The 24,171-nt window shown below is 33.9% G+C and overlaps 1 protein-coding gene across 1 annotated transcript in view; it reads right to left on the bottom strand.

Annotated features, from left to right (window-relative positions):
- Positions 1-24,171, bottom strand: part of LOC120419270 (E3 ubiquitin-protein ligase Ubr3) — an 80,729-nt gene that overhangs the window by 54,511 nt on the left and 2,047 nt on the right. The window contains exon 2 of the mRNA XM_039581931.2: positions 5,306-6,228. Within this exon, the coding sequence (XP_039437865.1) occupies positions 5,306-5,621 (316 nt within the window). The 5' untranslated portion in view covers positions 5,622-6,228. The remainder of the gene's footprint in view (positions 1-5,305; positions 6,229-24,171) is intronic.

Raw genomic sequence — 24,171 nt, 5'->3', positions numbered from 1 at the left:
TCTTGTCTTGACAAAATTTCAACAAAAACTGTACAAAAAGTATAAAACTGTCATAAATAAGGGACCGTAATTCAAGAGTTTCTAAATTCTTATAAATTTCACATATTTAGACTTACACAGTAAAAAAAAATCATGGTAATATTTAATCTGGAAAGGGGTACATCTAGAGGGTGACGGGCGGGAATTCCCGGGAAAAAAATCCCGGGAAATCGACCATTTTTGGAACTCTCGATTCCCGGGAAATTCGGTCGAGACTCCCGGGAAATTTTAAACATACAAATATTAAAGCAAAATTATATAAACTTATCAGAAAATTATTTGGAGAATTCTAAATTGTTTCGAACATTGTATGTGAAATGTTCGATGTTCAAGTTCTTCTCTAATCTTCTTATTCAGAAAGTGTAAATTTTAAATTCCAATAATTATAACTGAAAGAAGCCAAAATATGTGGTCCACAAATTTACCTTAAAGTATACATAGCAGTTACATCCCAGATATAAAATCTATTTTTTTCTGAAATATTTTTTTTTTCATTTATTATTTCTAAAAGGAGAAAGCTTATTCTCGAGCATAGCAATCCTCATAGTCTGTTTTTTTAGTCCCTGAGTTAATTTGGCTGTATCAAGGTAATTTACATTTTTGATGTTAATAAGTCTTTTTGTGTTTCACGTCAACCACAATATTAAATTCTAGACATTTTTTGAAAGGGTCCTATAAGCTATTGTCTTTTATAGGACCTTTTCAAAAAAAACTCTAGGATTATATTTTCGGGGGAAAAACTCTGGCGATCTTTGTAAAGTTAATGTCCGCCAATTGTGAACATTCGGGTTTTCCAGATAACTGTAAATTTTTCTTCAATGAATATTTATAATTGACATTAAAAAAGAAAAAAAAAAGTTGTTTAGGTCGTTATTTATCATATTGCAAAAATCTCGATACAGGGAAATTATATATTATTTGTAAACATGTTAAACTTAAATGTTGAGTCCCAAAAAGCTCAAGAAACGATCTCGTATTTGCAGATTCAGAAAAAAATCAAAAGGTACATATAGTTCCTCCAAATAATAAGGATACTTAAAATAACGTTTCATAGAATAAGTATGAAAACATTGTAAGTAATTTCATTTAAAGAAAAAAACATTTTTTTTGCTTTTCCTTTTAAATTATTGCCACTATTGGCATAGTAAAAAAAAACTCCCGGGTCCCGGGAATTCCCGGGAAATGACCAAATTCAACTCTCGATTCCCGGGAAATTGAAAATCTCGAGAATCGTCACCCTCTAGGTACATCTTTTATGTCAGAAAATATATGTAATTTTACCTCTGAACATGTGTAATTTTACCACTTTTTGGTGTAATGTAACTTTTTCAGTAAAAATTGAGGTAAAATTACATCATAAAAGAGGTAATATTCAACCTTCCCAAAATTACACCTACTGAATTTACACCTTTTTTTTTACTGTATATATTTTCAAGTTTCAAAAGATTTGGAAACTTGAAGACAGTCTTCATTTGAAGCGTTACTACCTGTAATAAGTTGTATCAGCATAAATAAGGGTTCATACTGAATAGATTATTAGATTGGAAATACACACACAGAGAGAGAAGAACTTTGACATAATATTACAACTTTTAAAAGGCGTTTTTAACTAATTAAAAGTTTTGGCAAATATATTTTTTTTAATGGAGAAAATCGGCGAATTGGATGGAAATAGGACAAAGTTTTTAGACTGCCAACCATAAAAGAATAACCCATATCTCGTTAATTTAATGATATGTTTACAATAAAAATTTGGAGACATCAACATTTTGAATAATTTAAGAATCAGGAGACTTTCAAGACCAATTTGGAAGGATACCTACAAACCTCGTTGCGAGGATACCTTCAGTCTCAAGACTTTCAAGAACTAGCAGTTTGTTTTGGAGACTTCAACTTCTTGACTACAAAAATGAATTATTCACAATTAAGAGACTAAAAAAGCAAGAAACTTTCAAGATCTAAATCTAAATCTAAATCTCAAACTTTCTGAAATCGGAACGTTTAAATCCGGTTTTGAAGTGTAAAAGTTGCTTTCATTAAGAATATATTTTTTGAAATTCTAGTTCGTTTCAAAGCATAAATATGTACTCAAAATTGTTCACAAATTACCGTATTTTTTCGAAAAAACTCAAATTTTCATAATTTGCAATATGGGTATCAAAAGAAGCAAAATTTTGTATGTTTTTTTCACTTTATTAGAATTTTTTTCAAATTTTCAAAATTTGCAGCATGAGTATCAAACGAAGCGAAATTTGGTTTACTTTTACACGTTAAGAGAGGTTTTATGGAAAATACTATTTTTTTCACAAAATGCCGTACTTTCTCGAAAGTTTTCGAATTTTCATAATTTGCAATATTTGAGATCCGAAGTGAATTTTTTATGCTTTTTCACTTTATTACAGTTTGTCACAAATTTTCACTAAAAATTTTAAAATATGCAATATGGGTATCAAACGAACGAAATTTGGTTTGCTTTTTTACATAGAATTTTTTTTGGGAAAATACAAAAAAAAATCAAAAAATACCGTATTTTTTCAAAAGTACATACTCAATTTATTATAATTTGCAATATGGGTATCAAGCAATGCGAAATTTTGTATGCTTTTTCACTTTATTAGAGGTTTTTTTTTGCTAAATTTAAAATTTTCACAAAATACCGTATTTTTCGAAAATTATCAAATTTTAAAAATAAGCAATTTGAGTATCAAACGAAGCGAAGTTCGGTTTACTTTTACACATTAAGAAAGTTTTTTCTAAAATATTATTTTTTCAAAAATACCGTATTTTTCAAAATTACTAAAATTTTCATAATTTGCAATATGAGTATCAAACGAAGAGAAATGTTGTATACTTTTTCACTTTGTTAGAGTTTTTTTTGCAAAATACTAAAATTTTCACAAATTAACGTATTTTTTTCGAAAATACTCTAATTTTCCAAATATACAATATAGGTATCAAACGAAGCGAAATTTGGTCTGCTTTTTAACATAAATATAGTTTTTCTTAAATACGAGGATCGAAGTAGCCATGGGCGAGTTTGGACGTAAAATTTTTTCGCTGCCGTAAATTTGACGTTTTCTTCGGGTTTTAATTTTTCAAGTTATTTCTCGTTGGCATCTTTTGGCCAATTTTTTGACTTGATTCTGTAAGAGAATCTTTCTGTGGCTGAAGACAAAAGTGAAGCTCTCCGTGAACCTTTTCGTATGGCGGAACAGTAAAGATTTCCTGATGGTTCCAGCCTTTCCGGCAAAGCCAGAAGCTATGTGCAACCTGCGGAGCCTGTTCCTTCACTTAAACAGCCCCTAAATGGAAGCAGATTCTATTTGATTCGGTTCGTCTACCGAAAACTATCAAGAACCCAGAGGAGGTGACGTCAGGTTGTGTCCAATTCCGGTTGCAGGAAAATAAAGATTGAAGCTGCTTATTGAAGATATCCAGGTTTTGGTGAGATCTTTCCATAATTTTTTTTGCAAGTATTTTTTTCCATACCATACCAATATAAATTATATTCTTTTGATTAAATGAAACATCTTTCCTACCCCTTCTCCATCTTCCATTTTCCCAATCCCCATTTCTCCATTTCCATGAACCCCATTATTTGCCAAATTTACACTTACACACCCAACCACAACTGATTCGGAGCGTTTGGTACGGTATGTCCACGCATCCTTCCTCCCCTGTAGACTGTGAAGTGAAGTGAAGTGCTTCTGGAGACGCGCAGTCCTGTTTTCTCGCGATAATTTTTGTCTCTTTTGTGTCGCTGTTTGTGTGCATGGGGTGATTGGTCATAATAATTAAATAATGCCTTCATAAGTGCAGTGCTTCTTGGGACGCACAGTCCGGTTTTTTCGCGATAATTTTCGTCGTAAATGATCGTAAAAAAATATTCCAACTTTCAGTTTTAGTATTAACTCATCAAACTATCGATTTTATGAAGAGTAAAGCGTCATTCATGTACTATTTTTGAAATTTGCTCGCGTTATCTAAATTGTAAAAACAGTAAAAATATACTGATAAGTCCAGCCCATAGCATTACTGCTCGGCTGGCACGCGTACGATAAAAATAAACCATTTTAAATAATCAATTATCTATCTTTCCGCAGCCGGCTGCCTAAGATTTAAAAAATTTCAACCGATAAACAAAATGCCCATGGTCACATCACTGCCACTCGTGAATCCTGACCTCATACCCATCTACTAATTCCCTCAAAACTCATGTGATACTTTGTCGGAGAAGCAGTCGATTGGGCGGTCTCTATCACTCAAGTATCGGACTAACATTCTTATCCACTTCCCCGTGACCCTACCACTGGTCGTGGCCGGCGCCGGTATTGATCAGCATGATAGGGGCCTTTGAGAAGTTGCGAAGCGAGGAAAGATAGCACCCACTCATCTTCCACGGCTCGTGGATGTAACTTCTGGAGGTCCTGGTCAATAACGGAGTAGCAACTGCGGGTGGGCACCTATGCTTATGCTTATGCTTTCCAAAAAATATGGTAATTTGTGAAATTTTAGTACTTTCAAAAAAAAACTCTAGTAAATTTAAAAAGCATACAAAATTTCAATTCGTTTGATGCCCATATTGCAAATAGGAAAAAAAATGAGTACATTCGAAAAAATATGGTATTTTGTGAAAATTTTAGTATTTAACAAAAATACTTTCATAAGGTGAAAAAACATACAAAATTTCGCTTTGTTTGATACCAATATTGTAAATTATGAAAATTTGATTATTTTCGAAAAAAAATATATGATGTAATATTCCCTCAATTTTACTTAAAAAGTGCCAAAACTCTGAAATAGTAGTGAATTTACACAATTTTAGGGGTAAACTTTAACATATTTTCTGACATAAATTTTATGGAAACTTTCACAAGTGGAAGACTTCTGAGATCTAGAGACATTCAACCGTAAAGACCATCAGGATGTGGACACTTTTATGATTTTGAAATGGTGGGGAATTTACAGATTTTTTTTATGGACACTTTCATCACATAGTTCTTCCACATTGAGTGACTTTAAAGATTTGGGAAATTCTTGAAACTTCAGGTTCTTTCGAAGACCTGAAGTTTCAAGATTAAGAGGCTTTCAAAAGCAGTCTGCAGATTTTCAAATTGTTTTAGAACTTTAAAAAAACAGAAAAAAAAAATAATAGCTTTGAGACATCTGGAATAAACAATTTCAAACATTGAAAGTCTGGATACCCAACTCAGTCTGTACACGATCAACCCTAAATCAACCCCTTCAAAAACCCCTTCCAACTCACCTATCGAGGCAAACTCGCCCGGCGTACGACCTCCGGCGATCAGCCACTTGCACCAGTCGATGCTCTCGGCATCGGTGATGGTCCGGCCCGGCGACAGATAGTAATCCAACAGCAGGCCCAAACTTTCCGACTGGCCCGTCACCGCCAACTCCCGGTGAACCCGAGCCGAAGCGTTCTTCTTGCCCATCTCCCGGAGCCGCTCGAGCGTAATCTGGCCCGATCCACCCGACTCGGCGGACATTCTTCTTCCGCCACTTCCGCTGGCCCCCGCCGAACCACCGGAAGCAGCCATGCCCGATGACTCCATCCGTTTCATATCTTTTTGGACAATTTATTTCACTTTGCACCAGCACTAATACGATTTTTATTTCTTCTTCCTCGCGTTTGATCGAGGGCGTTTTGCGAAACCCCCGAATAAGAAGCACTAAATAATACTCTTTTCAAGATCGGATCTTCACATCACTAGCAAACCGAACCCGGGCCTTCTTCCTCTCTCTTCATTGATCGCGACGACTCCGTCGTCCAGAACAGACGCGAGAGCGAGAATCGGCAGCTATTCACCGTATAATTTACACGTAAATATTTTTTCCTCCTCCGAACAAGCTATATTTTGCTTACAAATTATATTTTTTCTGCCTATTCTTTCTCTTGAAGCAGCACCACCACCACCAACACTAGCACAATTCAAGCGTCAATTTCGCAAGCGCACAGTGTATTGACACCTCTCAGATAGACACAGTCGAGTCGAGTTCACACTCCAGAGAACGTGACGCGGCGGCGTCGGCGTCGAAGACATCGAGCGGATTCAACGGATGACACCACCATCGCCGTCACCGGCGGTTCTTCGGGAATCAGCTGATTGCAGCACGACGCGGAGTTTCCTAAGCTTTCGCATGATTCGGCAGCAGCAAGTGGGTTGAAATCTGAAATTTACATAGAAAAATAAAAATGTCAAAATTTGAACAAATTTTAAGTAATTATGTGTGTGGTATAATGTGTGGCCGGCAGTGAAATTATAAGAAAGTATTCTTTGTATCAGCATATCTCATCGCTGATTTCAACGACCCAATTCAGAATTCCGGAGAACCTGATGACCAATTTCAAGGTCACATGGCATTTTCTGGGTCTGCCTAACGATCATACAAAAATACTTCCATACTTATTGGAGTATTCAGATATTATAAAACATTCTAAAAAAAATTATCGTATTTATTACTTTTAACACAACATAAATGTCCAAATAAACTTTTTCGATTTTTTTTTTGCTATGATCAATTTCATAAAAATCGGTAATTGATTCGGTCGAACTCAAACATAAATGTTATAGGACCTTTTCCAATGTAAGGGTTGATTTGAACATTTTGCAAAGAACGGAAAATTTTATAAGAGTTTCATTATTTTGACATTAAAATCGGACGCATATGCCTTTTAAGCCTTTCAAGCAAGTGTGTAGGCATCATTTGATATGTTGTTATGCAAAGTATTTTCTTTATTGTAAACTTGATTTTTAACTTTTTTTTCTATTTTTCCAGATTTATCAATTTTTGAAAAGTTGGCCACACTGCCAAATTAATTTGATCAACCAGCTTCAAAAGATGCCATATATATATTTTTTTGGTCTAAAGCGAATCCAAAAATTGTATTTTTTGTAAAAGATCGAAAAAAAATATTTTTTTTTTTTCATGAATTAACCAACAATTGATTTCGATATGGTAAAACTCAAACATTAATAAGCCATACTCAACCAAAACCGGAAATGGATTTTACTTGTATTTTTTTTATTGGCTCAAACTTTGTTAGGGGCCTTCCCTTTGACCAAAGAAGCCATTTTGTGTTTGGTGGAGCCATTGGTTCAAACATACAAGGGAGGAGCGGCCGTGGCTGAATGATTACTGTGTTCGCTTTGTAAGCGAATGGTTCTGGGTTCGATTCCCATCTGCTCCCATCGAGAAAGTTAAGGACATAGAAATACTTGAAATGCTGAATATGAACGAAAAATCAAAGTCGCTGGAGTTGGGGTTCGAGCCCCCGTCCTTTGGATTGGTAAGCAAAAATGCTAACCACTAGGCCATGACGACTTAATGAGCTTGGACTGGAATTAGGAATACTGTTACAACCAACCCGCAACGTCTTTCGAGGAGTATCCTAGGGTTCTACCTCTCCTACTAACATTGAGTCCAAAACCTCCCTACAAACATGTATACCACTAAGGTGACGTAGGGGTCCTTGCGCCATCCCTGAGGATAGCTTGGACCCGGCCTGGACCCCCTTATGCCCTGGGTTGTATTACACACTCATCAAAAGATGAAGACATGGTATCTCCCGTGTTGGATTATTGTTCCGGATGAGGGTCTAACACAACCACACCAAACAGAGGGATAAGCGTTGTGGAGCCTTCCGGTGGTGGGGCGTCCTCCAAATGCTAATGCTAATGCTAATGCCATTGGTTCAAACATACAAGGCTCCAAACAATTTTGGGCAGCTGTCCATACAAAAATGGTACGTAAATATTCGAAAATCCGTAACTTTTGGAGGAAATTTCGGGTCGATTTGGTGTCTTCGGCAAAATTTATGGCATTGGTAAGGATGAGGACTATGAAAAAATAGGTACACGGAAAAAAACAAAATCCGTATTTTTTTATTTTTTAAATTTTTTAACTTGTTTTAGAGGACAGCAAACCGCAACTTTTGAGCAATACACAGTAAAAAAAATCTAAGTAAAATCGCATGCAAAAGCATGCACATCACCTTTGTGAGCAAAAGCATGTAATATCGTATGAAAAATAACGTATAGACAAAAAGCATGTACCGAAGAAAAAAATCAGGTCTGCTCACCCCAAAAATAACAACAATCCCGCTAGAGTTAGCCGAGAGGGTTGGGGCGCTGACTTGGTCATCTGAATATGACTCACGCCCGATTGTTGTTATTTGTGGGGTGAGCAGTACCGATTATTTCTTCGGTACATGCTTTTTGTGTACACGTTCTCATGCAATATTACATGCTTTTGCTCACAAAGGTGATGTGCATGCTTTTGCATGCAATTTTACCATCAAAGTTTCTGCTGTGTATAGAAGCATGAACAAAACATTTGCCCCCTAGTTATGATTTTTTGAAAAAAAAAATGTATTTGTTGGAATACATCCCCACATTTACTTTTCGATTGCAAATTTGATTTTTCTATTTTTCTCAAAAAAACTGTTTTTTTTTAACAAAAAAATCATAACCTTGCGCAATTTGATGTCCATACTTCTCTAAGGATCAAAAGTTGCGGTTTTTGTCCCCAAAAACATAAAAAAAAACATCAACAATTAATAAAAAAAACTAATTTCGGGAAATGGTTAAAAAAAAAGAAAAAAAAACAATAAAATCTCAATTTGTTACCCGTGTACCAATTTCGGAATAGTCATCATCAATACTTAAAACTTACCGATGTCCCCAAATCGATCAGAAAAAAATCCTTCAAAAGTTTGAGATTTTCGAATATTTTGTTCCATTTTTTTATGAACAACTGCCAAATTGTATGAAGACTTGTATGGGTGAACCAATGACACAAAATGGCTTCTATGATCACAGGGAAAACCCGAACAAAGTTTGAGCCACATAAAAAAACAAAAACACAAATCTGGAGTTTTTTTCTTATTTTTTTTTTAAAAAAAGGTCCAATAAACCAAATTTTTAGTTTTTGCTTTTTGGGTGTATTTTAATACACCTGACTCAAGGCGGTTTCAAAAACACCCAAAAAGCAAAAACTAGAAATTTGGTGTATTGGACCTATTCAAAAAAAATCCAGAAATAGAAAATGGTCGAAATTGGCAGATTTCGTGGAGAATTATCTAAAATAATCCAGAAATAATATGTTTAAAAAAGATTTTTGTTGCGCAAATAAATATCTTTTTAAAAATTCCAACTTTTTTTCTGAGAAGTCCTACACAGATTAAAAAAACTCATGGGAGCAACTCTCTACGAAATCGGCCGATTTCGACCATTTTTATTTTTTGTATTTTTTTATTTGACTCAAACTTTGTGCGGGCCTTCCCTATGACCAAATAAGCTATTTTGCGTCATTGGTTCACCCATACAAGTCTCCATACAATTTTGGCTCCTGTCCATACAAAAATGGTATGTAAATATTCAAACAGCTGTAACTTTTGAGAGAATTTTCTGATCAATTTGGTGTCTTCGGCAAAGTTGTAGGTATTGTTGAGGACTTTTGAGAAAAAAAATAGTTACACGGAAAAATAATTTGCAGATTTTTTTATCAACTTTTTTTTAATTAAAACTCAATTTCCCAAAATACGTATTTTTTTATTTTCGAGATTTTTTGATATGTTTTAGGAGACAAAAGTCCGCAACTTTTTTTCCGCAACCAGAGGTCCAATCTTCAATGTCTCTTAGACAATTTTATAGCAAATTTTCTGAACTTTTCCAAAAAAATATTTTTAGAAATGGTCACTCATGGTCACTATTTTTAAAAATTGAAAAACTGCAAATATTTCGCTAAAATCAAACTTTCGGTGGCTTTATCTTGAAAACGGAGCCCTTTATCAAAAAATCTGTAAAGTACTTTTCGATTGCAAATTCAATTTTGCATTAAAAAGTAATGTCAAATTTGTTTTTGCATAAAACTTTGATTTTTTTCCAAAAATCACTATTTTTTCAAAAGTTTATAACTCGGCGGCAGATTTTTTGACCATGTTTCTCTATGGCTCAAAAGTTGCGGATTTTTGTCCCCTAAAACATATCAAAAAATCTCGAAAATCAAAAAATACGTATTTTGGGAAATTGAGTTTTAGTGAAAAAAAAAGTTGATAAAAAAATCTGCAAATTTTTTTTCCGTGTACCTATTTTTTCTCAAAAGTCCTCAACAATACCTACAACTTTGCCGATTGATCAGAAAATTCACTCAAAAGTTACAGCTGTTTGAATATTTACATACCATTTTTGTATGGACAGCTGCCAAAATTGTATGGAGATTTGTATGGGTGAACCAATGACACAAAATAGCATATTTGGTCATAGGGAAGGCCCCCACAAAGTTTGAGCCAAATCAAAAAATACAAATAAAATCCATTTCCGGTTTTGGTAGAGAATTGCTCATAGTAATATTACATCTGGGAAGGGGCACATCTTTTATGTCAGAAAAAATGTGTAATTTTACCCCTGGAAACGTGTAATTTCACCACTATTATGGTGTAATGTCGCTTTTTTCCGTATAAATGGAGGTAAAGTTACAACATAAAAGAAGTAATATTCAACCTTCGAAAATTACACCTTCCAAATTTACTCAATTTTTTACTGTGTAAGCAGTATTTACAACTCTGCCGAAGAGAACTTATTGATAAAAGAAAACCAGTTTTCAAAACACAGATTTGTGAAAATTTCAATAGCTTTTTTGAATGAACAGCTGTCAAATTTGTAAGGAGACTTGTATGGACATTTTAAGCTGCAAAATGCCTTCTTTGATCATAGAAAAGAGACACACAAGGTTCGAAAAACAAAATACATAAAATAAAATTGCAAAAATATTACATATAAAATCAAAAATATTTATAAATATAATATAAATAATAAAATCTAAAAAATCAAGTCACATGTAACTGACTTCCCATGAAATTACCAAACCGCGCCGCCACAGTGTCTTCTTCATTGAGCGCAATACTAATTCCAAGAAATCCATCGAATTGGTAGAAAAAGAACAACAACACACAGCTCAACTCGGCTCAGCCAGCAGTTTCAGCACATTTCGTGCAGTGCAGTGCACCTTAACTGAACTGGATATGGTTGAGCTGGTAGAATGTCGAGCAACAGCAGAGGTGTGTTTTCTTCCTTCCTTTTTGAGCGAAAATTCCTGCCGGGACTTCGCGGAAGGTTCGCGTTTTCGCAAATCTAATCGAACGAAAAAAGCACATGGCTCGATGCTAAAAATGGTGCCTTTTTTTATTGAGTCTAGCGTAGATTCCCTCGGCGAATGATTCAGGGAAGCACCTTGAGTCGGTCTAACAACTCTCCGTACTAGGCACCACAAATCCTTTAGAAGCGACTCAATGGCGAGTGTCGCCCATGGTGACATCGTCTAGCAGCAAGTTTCCCAGACACACCGGTTGTACTTCAGACTTGTGTGACTGCAAAGTCCCTCAACGAGCCAGGTCGCGCTGCGCTCGGGCGAGGAGGAGTCGTGACGGAGGCACCTTAAAAAGCGCTGACACAGTTTTTCCCTCTTTTGCCTGAACTAGGTATACAGAGTAGTATACCTACTGGCAGGTTGAGGAACGCGAAATTTATTGGCCATTAGGAGGGAGGACACGGGCTTTGTGCGCACTCTGGGGGTTGTTTTCTGCGTGCTCCCAATAAAATGTTGGATCGCGAGACTTGAGCGCTGGGAGGTTTGCTGTGGTATTTAAGGGTTGTTTGATTGGGTAGTGCTGTTGGGCGTGTTTAATGGGTCAACGTAATTGTAACATTTTTAGAGAATCATTCCTTATCGATTCGCGACGCTATTGTACAAAATTTGTCGCCGTAACAACACAATTCCACCAAATTTTGAATGATTATTAAACATATCTGGAGTTCTTTTTTTTTTTTTGAAAAGGTCCAATTTTTTTTTTTGAAAAGGTCCAATAAACCAAATTTCCAGTTTTTTGCTTTTTGAGTGTTTTTGAGACCGCCTTGAGTCAGGGGTATTAAAAACACCCAAAAAACAAAAACTGAAAATTTGGATTATTGGACCTTTTCAAAAAAAAACTCCAGATATGAGCAATTCTCTACCAAAACCAGTGTTGCGTTCCTCACGCGCTCACGCGCTCTTGAGCGCTCACTTTTCGCTCATTCGTGAGGAGGAGCGCTGCGCGAGCTAGCTCACGTTTGCCCGCGCTCACGTTTGCTCCGATTTTTTCAGCTCACGTTTGCTCCACGCTCGCGCTCGCGCTCATATTTCGCTCACGGAGCGCTCATTTTGGACGTGTCGCTAATCATTTGGCGTTTTTGAGAAAGTTTTTTTTTCGATTCTAGATGGATTTTTTGCGTCGGGTGCAGTAGGGCTATGGAAATATGACTTTGTGGACAAATTTTATGATATATGAATTGGAATAGCTTAATTTCATCAATCATGGATTCGCAGGGGTCAAATAATTTTTTAGACATACAGTCGAATGTATAAATATTTTAGAATTCAAAGGCCTTATTGTAGCAGAGAGGGGCGGAGGGGTATAGACGCCTAAATAAAAGGGCCTGTAAACCTTAGAAAAACTTTCAAAACAATGAATTGATTCAAGAGGATTTATGCTTCGGTAAGCTCGATTCAAGGTTAAATGCTTGTTTGATTAAAATATAACATTAAACTGTTTTATGTACCTAATCAGTGTTTTGACTACATTTCCAGATTGCGGGTCAGAATGAGCTACCATTAAAAAAAGTTATTCCGTTTATTAAATCTTTCAGTGATTCAGTGATTAGAAACGGCTAATCATTTTTATAAGGTTAGTCTTTATTTGGCAAACATTTTAGAAAATAGGGTAACATTTTTGAAAAAGTTCTATTTTAAATATATGCCTCAAAATTCCTAAGGGTTGAAATAACCCTTTTGACTCAAATCAAATAAATTGTCAATATTTTTCACCACGAAAAAGTTGGCTCTTCTTCCAACAAGCGGATTTTATTCAACACTTTCGCAACCAAACCTCTGGAAATATTCAATTACAAGTTATATATGATTTTTTGAACAAGGTGATTGTAACTGTTTAAAAGATTATTTAAAAATAAATAAAAAATACATAAATTGTCAATATTTTTGTACATAACAACAATACAATATGGTCCAATATGGATTTGATTTGTGAACAAACAGTGCATCTCTTCACGTCAATGAATGTTTACATTATGAAATTAGTTTTTTGTTCCTTGTTCGAAAAATGTCTAGATTTTAAATCGAACGTAAATTTCGGTTCGCTGATTAAATCCATTTCATTGCCTACTTTTGTTTGTTCGACCACTTTCTTATTTGTTTTTGCTGCCTGTGCTGAGATAGTTCTAGAAACTTCGTTTCAAACAGGCAGATGCTTCAACAGGGAAAAACAACTACCTACTTTGGCTCACCAGCTCACGTGAGCGCAAAATGCTCCGGTGAGCGTGAGCGAGCACGAGCTACCTGATAAAAACTCACGCTCCAGCTGGAGCGAGCAAGCCTTCCGTGAGCGCTCGCTCATTCGCAACCCTGACCAAAACCGGAAATGGATTTTATTTGTTTTTTTTTTTATTTGGCTCAAACTTTGTGGGGACCTTCCCTGTGACCAAAGAAGCTATTTTGTATCATTGGTTCACCCATACAAGTCTCCATATACAATTTTGGCAGCTGTCCATTAGAGCGTCCAATTTCCCGTCCCGGGAAAAAAATTTCCCGGGAATTCCCGGGATTTCCCGGAAAAAAATATTTCCCGTTTCCCGGGAAATTTGTAAATTTCCCGGGAATTCTCGAAATACAAGCAGTAGTTTACATTTTCCTACCTTTTTGGCACCAATGTTTTGAAATTAAACAAAAAATAATAATTGGAGACCTGATTTGATTTTATTTATTTCCATCTACTGTTCAAATTGAACTAATCAGCTTGTCTGTAAATTTCATGTCAAGGTTTAATTCAGATAATGTTTATTTCTGAAGCATTCATCACTAGGAATATTGTTTGCTTTTATGTTGGACCACAAAACTTACGCTGTTATGGAATGAATATAAACTATTTTATTTTTGACAACCTTTTTCAATGTTTTTTTTTTTTTTTTTGTAATATCTTTTGAAAATAAGATATTTACATCTTCTAACCAAGATCAACATTGAGATTTGCTTGACTTTTTTTTACCTTGAACATGTTGAATGGAAATTGAACTGATATAATAAAATTTAAAAAAAAAAGTTTGTGTGAGAAGAATTCGTTTCTAAGTATTCAAGAAATTGCAGATTGAAGTTATAAATTTATGAAGCACGTGAGCTACCAAGGGCGTAAGAGGGTTATATATGAAAAAATATCGTTGAATTTCAATCACTTTTAAATACTCAAAATTATTTTAATCTAATTAATTTATTAGACTGAATACCATATAACTAAAATCATATCATAAAACCATGAAAAACCTTTAAAAACAACTTCGTATCATATGAAATTTACTAAAGAATGGAACTATATTTCAAAAACTCGCTCCAAATATTTGAAAACTTTGAGTTGTGATTTCATGAAATAGTGTTTCAAGTTAAAAAGCGATAGGAATCAGATTTTTAAGGTAAATTCAAAGATTATTTATCTATTCACAACTTGAATTTGTTGTTTTTTTTTAACAAGAGACAAATTTAAAAGCAATTTTATGGTTGTGGAGCATAGATTTTCACTATCCAAACACTTTGATTTAAATAAATCCTTCTCAACAAAAATACTAATAATATTTTCTATCATTTGGGACGATTTGAAAGATTTAATAATTAGAAAGTTTATATATTTTCTCAAAGTTGCATGATTTTTAACAAGCAGTCAAGCCATTAATTGATCCTCACACTCATTTTGACCATTAAAGTTGCTGTTCTATACAATTTCTTTGCAAAAGATTAATCAGAAACAGGATTAGAATAATTTTCGTTAAATTTCAAATTTCCCGGGATTTCCCGGGAAATTTGTTGAAAATTTCCCGTTTCCCGGGAATTTTGTAACCCCGGGAAATTGGACGCTCTACTGTCCATACAAAAAGGATACGTAAATATTCAAACAGCTGTAACTTTTGAGTAAATTTTCTGATCAATTTGGTATCTTCGGCAAAGTTCTAGGTATTTGAAGATTCGCCGAAAAATTTGCCGATTTTTTTATTAACTTTTTTTTCACAAAAACTCAATTTCCCAAAAAAAAAATTTGGATTTTCGAGTTTTTTTTAAATGTTTTAGGGGACAAAAATCCGCAACTTTTGAGCCATAGAGAAATATGGTAAAAAATCCGCCGCCGAGTTATAGTTTTTAGAAAAAATAGTGATTTTTGAAAATAAAAATGAAATTATATACAAAACAAAATTTGACATAATTTTTAATGTAAAATTGAATTTGCAATCGAAAAGTACTTTACAGATTTTTTGATGAAGGGCTCTGTTTTCAAGAAATAGCCACCGAAAGTTTGATTTTAGCGAAATATTTGCAGTTTTTCGATTTTTTTTTAAATAGTGAACATGAGTGACCATTTCCGATTTTTTTTAAAAGCTCATAAAATTAGCTATAAAATTGTCTAAGAGACATTGAAGATTGGACCTCTGGTTGCTGAGATACAGCGGCTTAAACAGAAAGAAACAGGAAAATTCGTAAAATGTTTCGGTCTTTTCGAAAATTTTTTTTTATTTTTTTTTAATCAAGACTAACATTTGAAAAAGGCGTAATATTGAATGTTTGGCCCTTTTCTTGTCCCCTAAAACATATCAAAAAATCTCGAAAATAAAAAAAAACACTTTGGGAAATTTTTCTCAATAGTCCTCAACAATACCTACTGTAACAACTTTGCCGAAGACACAAAATTGATCAGAAAATTCACTCAAAAGTTACAGCTGCTTGAATATTTACGTACCATTTTTGTATGGACAGCTGCCAAAATAGTATGGAGACTTGTATGGGTGAACCAATAACACAAAATGGCTTCTTTGGTCGTAGGGAAGGTCCCCACAAAGTTTGAGCCAAATCAAAAAATACATAAAATAAAAATAGCCGAAATCGGCCGATTTCGAAGAGAATTGCTCATATTTAAATTATTATTGTTTAAAAGGTCATTAAAAAAGTTTAAATAGGTTGGAATTCAGACTGTTCTCGTAAATCATTTTAAAGACCATAATAAACAAAAAGCTCACAAAAAAATTGAGAAACAAAAATAAATTACAGTCCTCGATTATCCGGAGGACTCGGAAAAAAATCACTTCGGTCAATCATATCACGAACATTTTTTTGTTTGTTTTAGTTGTCTATTTGTTCAAATTTGTTAAGCTTGAATATGACCCAAACATGTTCTAAAGTGATTTAGAATTTTTATATCCAAGATTGCGGCCAAAATGGCGATATTTAAATACCGAGAAAATGTATTTGTAAAAGGCAATCAACAACTCAAATTTGACTAAAATGGGGTCAAAGAACTCGAATTTTATGTTTAAAATAGTTTCATTTTCGAATTTATGTTTAGGCTGGTACAAATATTTTGAAAAGTTTTTGTCTGAATTTTTAAAAATTTTCGATGTACAGTACCGCAAAAAGTAGTTTTTTTTTCTTTATAAATTTTGTTTTCTTCAAATCTTACATTTTTCGAAAACTAATGATTGCAAATCAACTTAACAAGTGTAAAATGCATTTTCAATTTTTTTTTTCATTAAAATTTTAAGATTATGGCTTGTTATTTGAATTGTTGTATTTTTTTATTTACTAAAACAGAATAATTAACTGCTTGTGTTGCAGAGAATGAAAAAAAAACTAAAGAAATCATTACTGAATCTTGAATATATTAAATTTAAAAAAATAATATGCTGGTTTCAATCCTGACTTTTCCCAAAAAAAAATTTTTAAGAACAGTACATGTTTAGAAGCATGGAAAGGACTGTTAGAAAAATTCAGAAACAAGAATATATTATTTAGAGTGAAGAATGCTAAAATTTCAAAATTATGATTTTTTGAAACAATTATAAATTATTTTGCAGGAATATAAAATACCTTTAAATTATATTTGATTCTGCCTATCATCATAAATATTGTTTCTATAAAAAATTAAAAATATTAAAAACATTATGAGCTCATTTTTTAATTCACAAAAAGATCACTAGACGAACAAACAGTAGTAATTTTTTCGTCATTTGGCATTCGACCTTTTGTCCATTCGACCTTTTATTCGATCTTACTTTTTTCCACCATTTGTCGCACATCCTTTTTGCTCCCTGATTTTTAGGGGAAACGACGACAATTTGAAAAACAACCCAAATTTGCAATGCAATGTGAAAAAGTTGCCTATAATGAATTCCTGGGCACGTAAAAAGATTTTCAATGTTTCAAAGAGCAGGCAACCTTGGCCAACATAACATTTAAGTGGATTTTTTTTTTCAATTTAAATCACGAATTTCGATTAAAATAGCATCCTTTAGCAGATCATTGAAAAGGATTTAGAAAACCCTGTCCAATAAGCTGGTAACATTGAAGATCTGGCAACCCTGACATGAAATGTCTTCTCTTTTATTTATCGATTTATATTTATGGCAGTGTTTTATCTGGTTATAAATATAATAATTTGTAAAATCACGTTATTTTGTAGTGTGATGATCTGGCAACCCTTCCACAAGATTTAAGCCCTCATGTGGTTTTAAAGAACCTCTCCAAAACAAACATTGTATACTAGCATCACTATAGACAGGTATTTGAAAAGATTTGAATTGTTTTCAATAATTCACAAAAAAAAAATATTAATCTGGCAACCCTTCCGAAATGTTTTATTCAAGAAGGTATTAGACTGTAACAAACAACCACACTCGCACTTTTTCGAGATTGACAGATCGCCAAAGTCGCAAACAAAGCAAAATATATGCAGACTGACGTTTCTGCAAACATATGCAGGCACACAAACAAAGCTGGCAGAATGTCAAACTCTCAAAAAATGCGAGTTTGTTCGTTTGTTTGTCCTAATCTAATACCTCCTTTATTGAAATTATTCTTGGCCATTTCAAAACATTGTGTGATCGAAAATTTCTCAGAAAATTTCACACAATTCAATCAAAAAATGATCAATTCAAACACACAATAAATAATTCAATGATTTGCAGCATTTATCGCGACAGAAATCATTATTTGCCAACTTGTGTCAAAGTTGTTTATCGTGCGATGAGGTTGCCCACATGATTCGAAGTGATCGATAAGCAGTAAAGGTAGCATTTTCGCAACAACAACAACAACAAACTCCGAGTTTTCGTAACTTTTTTGTAGTGTTATTTTTAGCCAATCAGCAAATATATAAAAAAAAAGAATAAAAATACGTCAAGTAGGTAAGCATTTTCTTTTTCGTTCGTGTGATCGTCTTCTATTCTGAGCGTGTTTTTTTTTTTCTTTTGTTGAATTCTCTTGATAGACTCTTGAGACTCGCCTCTGCTCACAAACCCATGAACACATGGCTTCGGCTCTGATTCTCCGCTGGTTCCGCCGGCGGTCAGTAGTCTTTTGCTTTGGGCTAGAGAATTTGCCGGTGTTTGTTGCGAATCTTCTTGTTTTCTTCCTTCTTTTTTTTTCGGGAACCATATCGCTTGGGATTTTCTGTTCTGCCTCTGCCTTTGCGAGAGATGTTTTCTTCTTCTTCTAGACCGGCCGGCGTACGCCCCACAATGAAGGTGATGATCTTCATCTTCATCCTGCTCTCTGCCCAGTCTCTGCTTGTTCTTGGACGAGTCTGGAGAAACTTTTGAAAACATAGAACTGTTGAATTTTAGGAAAGTTGATCTTAAATTTGTTTAACCTTTTTAAAATGTTAAACCCTTTAACACACACTTCTTCAAAAAAGAGCTCAATAGCACACATCTTAATTACTTTTTCACGCAAAACTCGGCACAAACTCGCCAACTTTAAACTCCGACGGTAGAGGTAATAAGAAGGGAACATCAGCCAACCAGCTAGTCCAGATTTCTCTCTCTCTCTCTGTGGGTACGTGGAAAGGAAATCTTTTATTAATTTCGTTCAATCTTTTTATATCGATAGTATCGCACTCTGCGTGGGGGCCGTCCAAAAGCTCGATTGATCGACAAGTGAGGTACGAACCTAAATCGGCTTTTCCGGTGTCGAGGAGAGGATGAGGAGCTGGAGGGGGGGAAGGAAATCAAATCTTGCGCGATTTCGAACAAGTGGCAATTATTTGCAACATTTGAGAGAGCCGAAAAAAGGTGGTTTTGCACACAACTGTAAGTTGTCACATCTCTGTTGTCGTCGTGCGAAGCAATGTGGGTGACGATGGGGACGTTGTTCGAATCTAATTTTAGGTTTTTAACTTTTTCATTGAAGATTAGGCGGTAGAAGATCATCTTTGAAGCGTGAGGTGACGCAACGCACGGTTTAGACAATCGGAAGAAGCTTTCGAAAAAGTTTTAAATGCATAATTTGACAGGTCATCAACCTTATTATTTGAAAAATAAGAAAAATAACTTCATTTTACAACAAAGCATTCCTAATTTTTGCCTTCCTCACTGAGGAAAAGCAATAAAATCACTTGAAAAATGAACTTTTCAATTTGAATTCCTAGACCCACCTTCATTTATAGTTATCGACTCAAAATCAAATTCTGAACAAATGTCTGTGCGTGTGTGAGGAAGTGTGTGTGTGAGCAACCAACCAAACGGGACCACGCGGCCGCTTCTTACACATTGAGTTGTTTCCATGTATTTTTAGATCTACATTCTATACATGCAAATAACTCGCATAGGCATTTGGAAGATGTTAGCTCTGCCGAGCTTCGGTGACCCATTTCTACGCTGGTTAGCCGAACGCGAGGTACTTCAGCTTGAATCGACAAGCCCCGCCCTAAAGAACGTTTGCACCAATCGGATTCAAACGTTACTGAGCAATTCTCTACGAAATCGGTCTCTTTTCTTAAATTTTAATATCTGTATTTTTTAATCCGATTGAAACTTTTTTGGTGCCTTCGGTATGCCCAAAGAAGCCATTTTGCATCATTAGTGTGTCCATATAATTTTCCATACAAATTTGGCAGCTGTCCATACAAAACTGATGTATGAAAATTCAAAAATCTGTATCTTTTGAAGGAATTTTTTGATCGATATTGGTCGCAAAAATTTTTCAACTTCATTTTTCGATGTAAAATCAAATTTGCAATCGAAAAGTACCTCAGTGAAATTTTGATAAAGTGCACCGTTTTCAAGTTAAATCAATTTTTAGGTGATTTTTTTTGAAAATATTCGCAGTTTTTCATTTTTTTAAATTAGTGCACATGTTTGCCCACATTTGAAAAAAATATTTTTGAAAAGCTGAGAAAATTTTCTATATTTTGCTTTTTCGGACTTTGTTGATACGACCCTTAGGGCATCTCCAGCGCTGGGGTGCAAATCAAATTTGCACCCGGCTCATGAATACCGAGATCAAATTTATCACCTTGAAAAAACTCCGTCATCCCCACCGCTAGGATAGCAAATTTGCCACCGAAACAAGCCCACCGCGGGGGGCAAATATGGGTTTTTATCAATTTTTGCTCTCGATTACCTTCAAAATCAATAATTATGTGTTGATTCATGCCTTGAAATGCTAAAAGTTAATTAAACTTTTTAATCCTATTGAAAATTTCAAAGAATTTCATTTTTCGAAAATGTCGAAAGTTAAACAATTTGCTACCCGATTTGATTCCCACCAAATTTGCTCTCGAGTTTGCCCCCGAGTCTCCCACCGCGCGTAGCAAAGCAGGTATCAAATTTGTTCATTTGTAGAAGTTCATTTGTAGAAGAAAAATATGTGTCGGTACCTGTCGGGTACTCATTTTCTGATACCCGACAAGTACCGGCAAGCCGGGAGCAAAGTTTTGAATGCGTGTTTCTGAGATTTTTGTATGTCTGCTCTTGTGTATGATTCAAAAATTCAATAATTTAAAAATTCAAAAATTCAAAATTTCAAAATTTTAAAAATTTAAAAATTCAAAAATTCAAAAATACTAAAATACAAAAATTTATAAAATTCAAAAATTTGAAAATTTAAAAAGTCAAAAACTTTAAAATACAAAATTCAAAAATCAGTTTAAATAATTAAATCAATTTTTTTTCAAATATTCAAAAATTTAAAAATTCTAAAACTCTAAAGTACAAAAATACAAAAAGGCCGGATCTCAGATATTTTAATAAAAACGTTATTTTTTTTAATTTTAAATTTTTCAATTTTTTTAATATTTTTAATTTTCTATTTTTTTAGCTTTAAATAAGTAATTTTTTTTGAAATTTTTAAATGTTTAATATTTTTTTGAATTTTTTAATGTTTATTTTTTAATTTTTTTCTGTTTTTTTTTAATTTTGATTTTTTTTAATTTTTTTTTAATTTTAAATTTTTAATATTTTTTTCCATTTTTTATTTTTTTTAATATTTTTAATATTTTTTTATACTTCAATTTTTTTTATATATTTTTTTAATTTGCTCTAAATATTTATGTTTTTTTTTTTTAAATTTGTCATTTTTTCAACTTTTTTTATTTTTTTGAAATGTTCTTAATTTTCTTTAAATTTTTATTTTTTTAATTTATTTTTTTTTGAATCTTTTTTAATTTTTTTTATTTTTTTTTTATTTTTTTCAATTTTTCTTAATTTTTAAATCTTATTTTAAATTTTATATATATTTTTTTAATTTTTTTGATTTTTGTTTTAATTTTTTTTTAATTTTTTTTTTGATTTTTTATTTTTTTAACTTTTGTTAAAATTCTATTTTTGTTTTAATTTCAATTTTTTATTGTTTTTTTACTTTGTAATTTTTTTTTTGTTTTTTTATACATAAAAAACATTTTTTTTCCGTGCATGATTCAGTTTTCCGTGCATCATTCCATTTGCCGCAGTAGCAAACCAGCAGAATAGCGGGTAGCAAAGTGAAATCCCGAAGAACTGAGAGCAAATTTGCTACCGCGACAGGTACCGCGGTGGGGTTGACGTCGGGTGCAAATTTGATTCGCTTCGATGTTTGCTACCCGCGCTGGAGATGCACTTAGTTGCTGAGATATTGCCAAAAACAGGAAAATAGATGTTTTCTAATGGTACGTTCGTTTGATGGCTAGTTCCACACTGAGTGCCGCACTCAGAGCTGTCAACGTGTTTCTTTGAAGAAACTCGCGCTAGTTCCGCACGAGTTTCGCCGCCATCTTGGAACTGAAACTCTAGTGCCACACGCACTGGCAAATGACGTTCGATTGAACCAAAACTGACACCGACGAGTGCGGCACTCAGTGCCGCACCGGCTCTTCAAACGAACGTACCATAAGTCTCACTCAAACAAACCAACATTTTCTAATGGCGATATGTCAGCAACTAATGGTCCGATTTACAATGTTAAAATATGAAACATTCGTGATATTTTCCGATCTTTTGGAAAAAAAATTTCAAAATTTTTAAAAACAAGACAAACATTTAAAAAGGGCGTAATATTGAATGTTGTTCCCTTTTGAAATGTTATTCTTGGTTTGAAAATTTGGAAAATATTTTTTTCAAAAAGATCCGAAAATTTCACGAATGGCTCATATTTTAACATTGTAAATCGGACCATTAGTTGCTGACATATCGCCATTAGAAAATGGTGGGTTGTTTGGGTGGGACTTAGAAAACATCAATTTTCCTGTTTTTAGGGAGCGTTCTTTTATTACGTAACGCAGTTAGGGGGGGGGGAGGTGTCGGTGCCTGTTACGAAATGTTACGAAAATAGGGGGAGGGGGGAGGAGTGCTGAAAAATTCTGTTACGTAACACAAAATTTTCATATAAGAATTCTTTAAAAATTGCAAAAAGACCTTGCGTTACGCGTTACAGGGGGAGGGGGGGGGGGGTAGGGTCTCGCTCATCTGTTACGATTTGTTACGAAGGGGGGGGGGAGGGGGGGTCAAAAATCCCAAATTTTGTGTTACGTAATAAAAGAACGCTCCATTAAACCTTTGCATGGCAATATCTCAGCAACTAAGGGTCGTATCAACAAAGTCCAAAAAAAGAGAAAATTTAGAGAATTCTCAGCTTATCAAAAAAAAAAAATTTCAAAGGTGGGCAAACATGTGCACTAATTTAAAAAAATGAAAACTGCGGCTATTTTTTAAAAAAAGTCACCTAACAAAGGATTTAACTTGAAAACGGTGCACTTTATGAAAATTTCACTAAAGTACATTTTGAATGCAAATTTGATTTAACATCGAAAAATGAAGTTCCCTGGGCTTTGTCATAATGAGTATCATAGGTTTGATGCTTGTTTGGCAAAGAGTATGATTTGATCCGATGTGGAATTGAAATCGAAGTTTTCAGTATATTGCTGAAGCTTCCATTTTTACACATGGACACCACTTCATGCTACGAGAACCCACTTTGACGCAGTCTCAGGGCTTAATCGATGGCCGGTAAGCTGTCATCGAGACCAGGAGGTTCTCCGATAGTGGAAATATCACATTTGTACAATGAACCGCTACATATGTGATTTTTCCCTATCTTAATGTGGGTGTCAGGTTAGGATGCGGGTTTTTAAAAAAAATAGTTTTTTGTAGAATTTAGGATTTTAACTATAAATATCAACTTTTTATATTTTGCCTTTAGTTATTTAGTGACAAAATTAGTAATAGTGAATTTAGTAATTCTATCAGAATCGGTGATTTTCATTCAAGTAGCATAAAAACCATTCTGATTTGTCAAAATTTCCATAGAGTCTTGATCAATCAATAGTGAAATGATATCGGACCAAATTCGTTGATCTGTTGAACTAACGGTTGTCGGATTATGATTGTATCGATCATTGTTGCGAATCGAGGATCTACTGGAATTCTGACGATCAAATGGTCGTCTCTTTTTCAATTCACGACTTGTAAAATATGAACTGTTAATCTATTTTTTTGTTTTTGTTTTTTTAAAAAGAGGCCAGACAGGTTTTAAAAGAAACGTTCTAGATTTTTTGGCTATTAATTAAAATGTCGGGGATTTGAGATAAGAGTAGCTTTCGGATAGGTTACTTTAAATCTTGTATTCAATTCAAGTTAGGTAGCTATCCGCAAATGAATATTTGGACTTATATGAATAATTGAACTTTTTGGACTTATGAATAACACACAACTGTGCATTTATTCTAGAGTCAGATCCATACAGCGTCAGTGTTTATTTGGTCGAAGTGTACTAATTCAT

The sequence above is a fragment of the Culex pipiens genome, chromosome 1 (genome assembly GCF_016801865.2).
Source record: "Culex pipiens pallens isolate TS chromosome 1, TS_CPP_V2, whole genome shotgun sequence".
NCBI lineage: Eukaryota > Metazoa > Arthropoda > Insecta > Diptera > Culicidae > Culex > Culex pipiens.
The sequence above is the reverse complement of the archived record's forward strand: the minus strand, read 5'-3'. Positions and strand labels throughout refer to the sequence as shown.